At 44.7% G+C, this 11,667-nt stretch overlaps 1 protein-coding gene across 5 annotated transcripts in view; it reads right to left on the bottom strand.

Annotated features, from left to right (window-relative positions):
• Positions 1-3: 3 nt before the first annotated feature.
• Positions 4-11,667, bottom strand: part of LOC106588438 (polyhomeotic-like protein 1) — an 11,671-nt gene continuing 7 nt past the window's right edge. The window contains exons 1-15 of one of the 5 annotated variants that reach the window (XM_014177442.3): positions 11,594-11,667; positions 10,440-10,558; positions 10,092-10,202; positions 9,765-9,842; positions 9,386-9,523; positions 6,668-6,832; positions 6,290-6,371; positions 5,185-6,197; positions 4,954-5,077; positions 4,491-4,666; positions 4,139-4,253; positions 3,968-4,055; positions 3,181-3,334; positions 2,674-2,884; positions 4-2,299 (exon numbers count right to left, since the gene is read on the bottom strand). The exon at positions 11,594-11,667 is cut by the window's right edge and continues 7 nt beyond it. In XM_014177442.3, coding sequence (XP_014032917.1) covers positions 2,148-2,299; positions 2,674-2,884; positions 3,181-3,334; positions 3,968-4,055; positions 4,139-4,253; positions 4,491-4,666; positions 4,954-5,077; positions 5,185-6,197; positions 6,290-6,371; positions 6,668-6,832; positions 9,386-9,523; positions 9,765-9,842; positions 10,092-10,202; positions 10,440-10,558; position 11,594 — 2,727 coding nt within the window. In that variant the 5' untranslated portion in view covers positions 11,595-11,667 and the 3' untranslated portion in view covers positions 4-2,147. Of the gene's footprint in view, positions 2,300-2,673; positions 2,885-3,180; positions 3,335-3,967; positions 4,056-4,138; positions 4,254-4,490; positions 4,667-4,953; positions 5,078-5,184; positions 6,198-6,289; positions 6,372-6,667; positions 6,833-7,391; positions 7,460-9,385; positions 9,524-9,764; positions 9,843-10,091; positions 10,203-10,439; positions 10,559-11,069; positions 11,264-11,593 lie in introns of those variants that run through there. The other 4 variants (XM_045709848.2, XM_045709847.2, XM_045709849.2 and 1 more) reach the window with 4 other exon arrangements.

The following is an 11,667-nucleotide window of genomic DNA, read 5'->3' as shown; positions in this document are numbered from 1 at the left end:
GCGTGTTGTCCTAGTAGTCGTTTTATTTTTGTGTTGCGTGATATTGACCTAGCCTTCTCCAAGCTTAAAATGTAAACACACAATTAACAGAGCACCTAATCATAAGATGATTCATAATAGCCACAGTCATTGCTACTGTAACAAGAGCCTTGGATAGGTGCAAGTTATGAGGAAAGCTATGAGGAAGACCACAACCCAGGGTCATGTTCATTAGGGCACGCAGCATGAAAATGACTGATTCTTATTGGATAAATCCAGGTAGTCCCTCTCTGTTTCAGTCAGTTTTCTTCCGTTTGATGCCTAATGAGCACGACCTTGGTGACTTTTTTCTGTCCACTACTGTAAATAGCTCTTCCTGTGTGTAAATCTGCAAAGACCTTACTTAAGATTAAGGATCTGAACTTTCTTTTACATTTTCGCCTAAAATGACATACCCAAATCTAACTGCCTGTAGCTCAGGACCTGAAGCAAGGATATGCATATTCTTGATACCATTTGAAAGGAAACACTGAAGTTTGTGGAAATGTGTAATTAATGTAGGAGAATATAACACATTAGATCTGGTAAAAGATAATACAAATCTAAAAACATGCGTTTTCATTTTTTTGTTTGGTTCCTTCATCTTTGAAATGCAAGAGAAAGGCCATACATTAAGATAAGATCCTAGGTGTAATTTAGATTTTGTCCACAAGATAGCAACAGTGTGTATGCAAAGTTTCAGACGTGTTCGGTGAAGAATTACCTCGCTACACAATATTTTGCATCAAGTCTGCCAGGAGTTTTCCCAATGTGCCGAATTGGTCAATTTATACATTTTCAAGTACATAACTATAGAGGACATACAAAAATGCTATGGTAATAAAACATTTAGTTTACACACTCCCAGGAATGTCATACATGATGGATCACGGATCAAGACCCTAAGCTTCACACATCTAGATGGCCGGGCGGGGTGGGTGTGGTGCTAGAGACAGCAGTGGGGTCAAACTGTAGAAACCAGTTCCTACATTTGAATATAAAAATTGATTTCTTCAAACAAAACTACATGTTATCTCTGGGACCCTCAGGATGACAAATCAGAGCAAGATTACTGAATGTAAGTACATTATTTACCTTCAGAGGTGAATGTATCAAACCAGTTGCTGTGATAAAAGTGTTTTGTTGTTGTGCACTATCCTCAAAAAATAGCATGGTATTTTGTTCCTTTAATAGCTACTGTAAATTGGACACTGCAGTTAGATTAACAAGAATTGAAGCTTTCTGCCCATATAAGACATGTCTATGTCCCGGAAAGTTGGCTATTGTATACAATGTTTTCTAGTCACATTATCGCATATTGAGCAACAACCGTCCTGGTTAAGGGACACCGATCCCGTTGAGGTTAAAAAACAAACATTTCAAATAGGCATGAGGGCATATAATCTGAAACATGTTTGGAAAACTGCAGTAGCCTATGGGATGGTATCACTTGGATCAGGTATCCCTGTACTTTAGATCCACATAGATTATTGCTGCCACTTCACAAACATTTTAAAAAGGATGTGTTTTTAATATAAATTCTGTGCACCAATTGTGAGTTACTTGCTCATTTCAGCGGACAGAAAATGTCTCCCTCTATTTATCAAGTTTTCTTAGGCCAATATATTTGCTACTCCCCAGTAATGGTTGGCAAAGGCAATGGTCCATTGCTTTACATGACCTTACCATTCCTAACGACTCGTAAAAATAAGGAATGATATGAAACACGTTTTTTTTTTTACGGACGACTCCGTTCTAGTACTATTTTTCGATCGTCGAAACTACTTAAAGGCCACAATTTCCACAATGATTTTCTACAGCGTAAACAAAGGCAGTCCAGCCAACAAAGGTATATTTAAATATATAGGCAAATATTACACACATATAAAGGGTTTTCTCACTCACTCACATAATATAACATAATACTCCACATTTAAGGTCCACGTTTTGTGGATAGAAGGCTCATTTTTCCGCTTTTCATTCTGTTTGTGACAAAACATAGTAAAATCAACAGGGACCCCACTTAATACGGTTCAAATGCATTTCAACAGCCATATTGTCACCTTTCTCTCTCCATCTCTTCTTTTTCTCTTGGGAGTACCTCTCCTTTCCTCCGTTCATTCTTCCTCTCAGTCTCTCAGGTTGTTGATGTGGGCACAGATCTTGAGGGCGGGCCCGAGCTTGATGTTCATGGTGGACATGAGATGCTCCTCTCGGAGTAGCAGCAGGGCCTGTCCGTCAATCTCCTGTGACAGGAAATGGTCCGCCAGCTCCTCACAGCCTGGGAGAGGAGAAAAGGAGGAGAGGAGAGAGGGAGAGAAAAAGGGAGGTTGGGAGTAAGAGAGGGCAGGAAAGAGAGAGAGGGAAGGGGAGACGGTAAGCAAGACAATAACATGAATAGCATTTACAATGGTGAAAATCTAATAGCAATGGCCTGCTACCTCAACACCATAGAATAATAGAGGGATTTAAAAAAGCACAACAAAAAAAAACATGTAAGATAACGGTAATTCTAGATTTCAAAAGCAACAGAAACACAGAGTAGCATTTGGGTGTTGTTGCATGACAACGCATGTCCTTCTAAGCTGATGGTATCAACCAATGATTTCTATAGTAACTGAAGTACAATATAGAGCTCATCTCTGTGGTACCAACCTTGCAGTGATGATATGAACTGAGACACTTCCTCCACACTCCACTGGGCGGGGCTGACGGGCAGGAAGTGGGGCACCTCCGAGCCCTCCAATCGGAGTGTGGGCGGAGGCTGGTGGCAGGAAGAAGAGGAGGCCGGGGAGAGGGACATGGGGTCGTCCTCTTCCTCCCCGCAGCTGGAGACGTCCTCCGATCGGCTGGACTCGGAGCGGCACTGTAGACAATGAACCAGGACTGTGTGAGAGGTACGTGTGCAACAGGGTAGTCACAACATGGCCACGCTTGAACACGACAAATATGGCATTACCGTCAAGCAGATTTTGAGGCTATTTGAGGATTGAAAGGTAAACGTTTAAATTAGGGTTAGTGAATTAAACCCATCTAGAGAGCGCCATACTTTCCACCCTTTTTAGTTTGGACAGACAGTGATACACGTGACAGAAGTCTCTTCAGTCATCCATGTCAGTTCACAAACAAGTGTACAACTATCAATGATCAACTGACCATTACCTTGACTGGTAAGGGTCTCCCGGCTATTTTGGCACTGGCGATTTCGGAGCTGGTCCTGTGGGGAACCCTCCTCCTCAGGACCCCGTCCTCGTCAGAGTGGGAGAGGTGACCCCCCTGTCGCAGGCGGAAGTGCTGGCTGCAGCTCACATTATACCTGGAGCAACATGGAGGAATGTAGTAGGCATACACTGAGTGTACAAAACATTAAAGACACCTGCTCTTTCCATGACATAGACTGACCAGGTGAATGCAGGTGAAAGCTATGATCCCTTATTGATGTCACTTCAAATCAGTGTAGATTAAGGGGAGGAGATAGGTGCAAGGATTTTTAACCATTTAGACAATTGAGACATGGATTGTGTATGTGTGCCATTCAGAGGGTGAATGGGCAAGACAAAATATTGAAGTGCCTTTGAACAGGGTATGGTAGTAGGTGCCAGGCGCACCGGTTTGAGTGTGTCAAGAACTACAACGCTGCTTTCACGCTCAACAGTTTCCAGCGTGTATTAAAAATGGTCCACCACCCAAAGGACATCCAGCCAACTAGACACAACTGTGGGAAGCAGAGTCAACATGGGTCAGCATTCCAGTGGAAAACTTTCGACACCTTGTGGAGTCCATGCCCCGGCGAACTGAGGCTGTTCTGAGAGCAAAAGGGGGAGCAACTCAATATTAGGAAGGTGTTCCTAATGTTTTGTAAACTCAGTGTATACTGACATATAGTAGACTTATAATGATATATAGTAGACATACAGCATACTGCAGTGAATTTGTACTATGACTGTACCTCTTGGAACAGGTCAAGGAGCAGAAGCGCTTGGTCCCTCTAAACTGTCTGGCCGGGGCGAAGCTTTTGCAGTACTCACACTTCAGCACTGGGAAGAGAACAGGAAAAGGTTTAAAGAACGATACCAATTGCAGTTTGTGGTCAAACCAGAGGCTTTGATGGAAACGTGACCTGGGACTGTGGTCTGAGCCGAACCTGTAGGTGTATTCACAGTCTCAGGCTGACTAGTGTCTAGATTGTCCATGGCCAAATCTTCGCCAGCTGGCTCCTTCACTGGCCCACTCACCTGTCAATCAAAATACAGGAACAAAATGTGTTGTGTTCAACAATACTGATTACAGGGAATTGAGAATATTGTCTACCGTGCATGTCGTTATTGTACAGTACATGTCAGTACATCTACAGTACATGTCATTATTTATATCAGGTGGTATATATCCCCAAAGGGTATGAATGAATGTTGTATATGAGAGCTACAACTTCTCCAAAAAACTACAAATCCCAAGGTGAATACTGTATGTACAGGGAAAGGTTCAGCTCCCTCCTGGATGACGAAGCCCTCTATGAGGTGGGTGAGGACGTGGGGTTTGACCACAGCCTGTTGAGGGGGGGCTCTCTCCCCCTGGCCACCCCCCATACGGGACATCGAGAGAGCAGGGGAAAGAGAGGGAGAGGGGGAGGGAGAAAGTGGACCAGGGCCTTGAGAAAAGAAGGGTGGGGGGAGAGAAAGGATTTTTTCATTTATTTTTGAACAATTTTAAACAAGTCTGCCTGGCCACAGTGGCTAAATCTGTGCAAACGTGAGGTTTTTGGAATCATGCATAGGTATTGATCCAAGGGGATTTGTCAGCTTGGTGGCTGGGCCAAGGTGGAAAATTGTCTCCTTGCACTCTTATCCTTTCCTCCTTTCAGTGGTCGTAAACGAGAGGAATGAGAAAGGCAAAGTATTGAAGACAAGTGGGCCCATTTATTAGCTGATTCCTTACCTGCTTCCATGGCGGAGGAGGAGAGGGCAGGGGAGTGTTCACTCATTGGAAGAAGGTGGGGAGGAGGGGGACCATCTTCGTCATTGGCTGCGACTGACTCGGATTTCCTCTTCATCGACTTACCCTGAGAGGAATGTCATTACTTCACAAATGGGATCGACAACCACTACGTCATTTAGAAACATCAGTAAATTGTAGTGTTATCAGTGCTATTAGTAATGAATAACTCACCTGGGGAGGCTGAGAACACATAGACTCTCCATTGGCAGCCACTACGGTGCTGCTCGCCTCAACCAAAGGCAGGGGTAAAGTGTGGGAGGAATGGGAGAGGGTGGGAGGAGAGATGGCTGTCTGGGACTGAGAGGAGATGCTGCTGGCCAAGGTGCAATTTGGATTTGGCTTCAGCCCAGGGCTCTGATTCTGATTGGCTTGCGCGTGCACGTGAGAGATGTGGGCCAATGGGAGGGCTTCCTGGGCTGATTGAAGGCTCTTTAAATCCGTCCGTCGGTTTATCACCCCTCCCTCTCTGGAAGTGATGGAAGCCACCATGGTGAGAATGCTGGCTCTGCTGGAACTACTCAGAAGAGTAGCTCCATCCTGGGAGCAGGTGTTCCGGGCCTGGACCAAGGCCAAAGCCTGGGGGCTTCCTATGGAGCTCTGCCTGGCTCCTACTATCTGGACTGGGATGTGCGGCGGGGGCTGGGCGGCACTAGTCTGATTGTTGGCGGGGGGTGCAGGGAGGATGGGAGGCGGGTTGCGGGATGGCAGTTGCAGGGGCACACGGAGACCCTGTTGAGTTTTCGGCTGGATTGGAACGGGACCGTTCCCGTGGCCTCCTTTGTCGTTAACAGTGCTTTTCTGCAGAGGCTGAACCACCAGCGTTTGAGCACTAACATTGGGCTTGATGGTGGCAGCAGCCACCTGGTAACTGTGGGACTGGGTGGGCGCATTGGAGGTGGGCACCAGAATGTGCGTCGCCGTGGCGGCGGAGGTTACCGTGGTGATAGCCCCGCCCCGGCCAAAGTTGGGTCCGGAGAGGAGGAGCTGTGAGGTGGAGGGTGAGGAGGAGGCGTTGGAGTGGTGGTTGCCCGTCTTGAGGTTGAGAGAGGACAGGTTGGTGTTGGAGCTCTGGATGTAGGTGGGGATCTTGATGTGGGACTGTTGCAGTTGGGTTGGTTTAGTGGTAGACTGTGGAGTGGACTGGTTGAACTGCTGGTGAGATGACTGGATAAGGGAGTAGGTCGCTGGGAAAGAATGAGGAAGGAAATTAATAACTAACAGGTAAGGAAGTATGCTAAGTATGTAAGGCTAGGTATGCTGCGATTTCACTCCCCACCTGTTTCACCCCTCTCTGGGGTTTCAGTCTTGACCCCGACCCCCTTGGGACTGCCGACACATCGCAGAGCCAGGTTCTGTACCTGGCCCAGAAAGAAAGGGGGAGATGAGTGTATAATGATTGATGGAAAGAAGAGGCCAGAGAGAGGGATGCAAGAGAAGAACAAGCAAGAGTTTCACCAATTTCAGAGCCCAATACTGTAGTTTGAACGCACAAATATTCAAGATTTTGCCTGGTCCCAGATCTGTTTGTGCTGTAATGGCCACAGGAACAGGCAAGACAGCACCAACAGGACTGGGAACGAGCTCTTCTAGATTACATCACTAAAGCAGGACTCACTCCAATGTTCTCAGTCACGAATACAAAGTTGATCCATACCTGGTCATTGTCTGATTGGTTGCTGGAGGAAGTAGGTGTATCTTCCCGTTGTTGCTGCTGCTGAGTCTGTGGCTGCTGGGTGACTGTTGCCATGGCAGTGGTTGCTGTGCTGCCAGGCATAAAGATGAGCTGGGAGGAGAGGGGAGACCTCAGAGACCGGTTCACCTACAGTATAACAAAAGAGACTGTCAATCAAAGAGTCCTTTCATAGAAGCAAATGACAAAAGCTGATACTACACTATACTCACACTCTTGAGCCAAGCCCAAACCAAACCAAGCTAAGCTGTACTAGGGCTGTTGTGGTGACCGTATTACCACCACACCAGCGGTTACCAGTCATGAAGGCAGTCAAATTCCACGTGACCGTTTAGTCACTAATTAGGCTTCTCCAAGCTCTGATGCTACTGCTAGTTATTAGTAGCCTACCACACTTGCTAACTGCCTGGTACTCAGCACTCTATTGTCCCTCTAATCATTCTGACATCAATGCAAATGTCATCGAAAATCTAATGAAACACTTAATGAGGGCCCATGAGCTCATGTTGCGCAACACTTCTATAGGCTATGCAATTGCGCGAGAAAACAAAGTGATGGCCTCTATTAAAAAGAGGAGGATCCCATCAGCTTTCCATAGGCTAGGCCTACTATATTTATTTCTCAACTTTCCTAATATTAAGCAAATATTAAGCACATTGCTTATCTTTACAACAGGAGTATAGCCTACCTGGCTGGGATGAGTGTCCTCCATTCGCTATTTAAGTGCAGAGATGACATGTATTTTTTCCCCTGCCCCTGTTTCGAGACATGTGCATGATAATGGTCCATTCTAAATCAAAACGGATTTCACACATATATTATTTAGTATATGTAAAGACAAGATTAAAGAATAGTCTTATGGGTGACAATATTAGCTTATCACTTGTGAATTATATATTATCACTTGATGCCCATCTTAAGGCAAGAAACAATGCCTTTTTTTTCTCTTCGAATCATAGTCCACACCTCATGTAGCCCATAGGCCTATATGTTTTGATAAGGTTTGTATCACAACTAACGTGGCCAAATAGAGCTTAACTGGCATACATAAGCAGCGCGTGAGTTTCGAGTTTCAAGTTTGGGGAAGATAACCATAAAAATGCACCTTTATAATAAAAGCACTTTTGATAATGGTGTTTTCCCACTAATGGAACATTCACGCTTATAGCCTACTGCTGTGTGCGCATTGCTGCGCTTATAATGTGAAGAAATAGCCAAATAGTTGATCAACATTTTAAGTTAAATGTTCTGATCTGTTGCGTCAGCCAAATTGCATAAAACGTTTTTTTGATGCTAGCAGTTAATTAATTTGGCATCTATCACATCCCACAACTGTCCCAGACTATGTTTGGAATATTTCTTTCTCGCACAGAATAGGTCAACTTTTGTACTATGGGGACAGTAGATTGATATAAGCTAGTACTTTTCTGTTTGTTAGGCCTACTCAACTTGTTGGCTGACAAAAAGTAAATGTGGACAGTTCTTCCAATATCTTCAATACGCACCCCGATGTGTCTGTCTTCACTTGTAGCCTGTGAGAAAGACCAGATCACATGATGGAGAGTGGTGTGAGTGAAAAGTGCTTCGGAGCAGGCAGCACTCAGTGAGAAGGGGTGCAAAAGGCATGGATTTTTTAGGGTGCATTATGGCCACACAAAGGGGATCCTGCCGGAAATTCGAGGCATTATCAAGTGTTTCTCAAATTGTGAATGAGAGACTGACGAAGTGTGTGCAGTCTGCGCAAAAAACAAAGCAGAGCTCATGCCTTTCAAGTGACTTTTTTCAAATCATCATTAGTCACATCAAAACATTTAGTTGGTAGAACAATTAAAGATACATTAATAACTCTAAATTAAGCATACCTATATCTATGTTAACCGCTCAACAAAGAATAGTCGCATGTGCGCACTCCCTCAAATCCTTTGGCAAAAATATCCTTTCTATTTTATTCAGCTTTGTTCAATTGTATACTTCAGACTATAAAATAATGCCATGGAATTCTAAGCAAATCTTGTCTGCTAAATGAACTAGTGTAGCCCACAGCCATAGCCAGATCAGGGCCTAACATAAGAACAACTCAGAGAATGCTATTCTCGAAATGTAAAAAAAACTTTTTACCCCCAATTTTGTGATATCCAATTGGTAGTTACAGTCTTGTTCCATCGCCGCAACTCCCGTACGGACTCGGGAGAGGCGAAAGTAATGCATCACGGGATTGAACCCGGATCTGTAGTGACACCTCAAGCACTGCAGTACCTTAGACCGCTGCGCCACTAGGGAGGCCCTAGAGTTTGCTATTCTGTTCTTCTGAAATAGACTACATTTTCTTCATATCATGTTTCTTTAGACCAGTCTAAAATAAATAATGGATTTATTGTGAAGGTGTAGGCTATATTACATGGATTTATTAGACTTTTTAAAGTGTAGATGTTCCAAAGGTCTGCCTCAGTGGCTTGTAGGCTGTGTGTGGAAGCCAGGAGATGCTGGCTTTAATTACTGTGAGATCGACAGTTATTTGCTTGACAATCCCCGGCTGACTAGATTTCGTGACCGTCACAGCCCTAAGCTGTACTGTGCTGACCTGGTTATACATCCACCATTATGGAATTGGAACTAAGCCAGCAAAGTTTTGTTCGGGTCGGCCTTATAGTGTGAATCAGGCAACAGTGCATGGGTTCTCACTCTCAGATACATCTGTCCCTGTCCTGCCGCGTTTCCGCCCAGCAGCACTGATTGGCTTATAGTGGATGTCGCGGAGGAGCCTGGGCCTATAGCGCGGGTGCTGGTTACGGCCCCTCCCCCAGAAGTGGTTACATTCATCTGAAGAGGAAAGGAAAAAAAGTGGACTTGAGAACAATCAAAGCTAACTGTATTGACTAGTTTGGAGACAATCAAACAATGCAGGTGCCAGTGATTTCAAATATATAGAATGTCATTAACATGCTCAAACAGCAAATTGTGGTTTTAAGTAAATATTACTGGAGTGGCCTCTTTGAAGCTGTATTCTTATCAGTGATTTTGGGTAGCACGCCTACTAGTTCTCATAGATGTGTAAACGTACAGATGTGACTGTTGTGCTTGTGGTCTGAGAGGTGCTGTTGGCGGGAGGGCTGGACTGACGACTGGCAGCAAGGGTGGCCTAGAACAGGGACAACAGGGACTAATGTCAAAAGCCACTGCCATACTGCATGGACAGAAGCTCTATCCTGGTCAAGTTTAGAGCAGTAAAAACGGACTATGTAGCAAACCTCATGATGACGTTTCAACATAGTGTACTGTCATCCTATAGCCTAAACATTCGCAACCTGACCATGTCAAAACAGCACCCATGTCCCCTATTCTGAGCATGCATTATTAGTAGGGGTGGTTCATAAAGATGCTTCTTTACCTGTTGTACTGCAGCCAGGTTTTGTAGCTGGGCATTGTTGATCTGTTGCTGCAGCATCAGCTGCTGGAAGTACTGCGCCGCGTTGGGCTGCCTCTGCAGTGCCTGAAGGGCCTTCAGTTGCACAAGATAGAAAACAGGGAGAGGGAGTAATGCCATTGCACTGTCAATAGCCTACAGGTTGATATACGAGCGCTTACAGTGATAATGAGATAACTACACTACAGGCAGGATTACAGATGATCCTGTGTGACACTGAGGACAACTTGGGATTGCCATGTCAGAAAAAGGCATTAGGCTATACATAATATCCCCATTCATATGCATGCACACCCACCCACAGTTACTGACCTGCACAGCCTGTCTCTCGTACAGGGACATGGAGTTCATTTGAGAGGGGCGGGAGCTCACCCCTGATGGAGTGGTTCCATTGGTAGAGCCCTGGTTTTGGTCCCCATCTGTCTCCATCACTGAGGAAAAGAAGAGAAGCGTTCAATCAAATGCCGACTAGAAAACAATGTCAAAAGACATGGCTATCAGTCACTGGTGGAAGGTAAAGGATTATTCACACTGCAGCTTTGTGGAGATGTGGAATATATCTGTCATGCCTGGATAACTAACATCTGTATTTACATGTTGACACGAAATTGTATCCATCAATCAAGAATGTCACGCCTCCTTTCACCCTTCTCCTGGCTGTGCTTGCAAACATTTGACTGTCATGCAACATAAATTCAATAGCTAGTAATAAATACATTATTAGTCGCTTGCAAGGTAAATCATTATTAGCTAGCTAGCTATGAACATGTTACACAGCTCACTTGTTGCACTATAATTAGGAGCAAGTTGAGTGCTGCTAGCCATTACAGTAGTTTGCTAGCTAGCTACAGTACCTAGCTGCAGCCAGTGCTAGCACACAAGCTAGCTACTGTGACTAGTTAGCTACCCGTGCCCATCGTATGCTGCAAATCCATTGCTCACCGTGGACGTCGGTGTATTGCCACCTTTGTTTCTCTCTCGACTTCAGTGCGTCGCAGTGTGCAACAATTCCCTTTGCACGACGATATTACAGTACATTCAATTAGGTTGTTGATATTTTGCATAAAATTGTGTGGAGGACAACGCCTCCTTTTGATGTTTGTACCTTTCCGGCGCAAAGGAATGACGGCACACATGGGACGCGTGCCAAAATGTTATTAACAACAACATAGTTACAATGTCATCTCTACCTGCAATAGCAACACGGTTAATATGTCATGTAATTGCAACAATGTATGTGATGCTCCCTGTTACACTGTAGCTGCATCTCGAAAATACTCCTGCATCCGCTACTATGAACTTGATTACCCCAATTTTGCGATCATATAAACACATTTCCCAGAAATCATTGTTTCATGTGTGTAAAATGAAAGAAACCCTTTTACCTTCCCATTAACTGAGATGCGTTTGTAAGTAAAGCTACCGTTGCGTTTTGATTTTAAAACAAGGTTTAAAAATGTACTTACTTTGGCCGCTTTCCTCCCAAGCTTCAAGCTCTAAACCTGTCACTCAAAATGGTCTCTCCCAGCATCACCTAGTC

The sequence above is a fragment of the Salmo salar genome, chromosome 27 (genome assembly GCF_965601325.2).
Source record: "Salmo salar chromosome 27, fSalSal1, whole genome shotgun sequence".
Taxonomy (NCBI): Eukaryota; Metazoa; Chordata; class Actinopteri; order Salmoniformes; family Salmonidae; genus Salmo; species Salmo salar.
The sequence above is the reverse complement of the archived record's forward strand: the minus strand, read 5'-3'. Positions and strand labels throughout refer to the sequence as shown.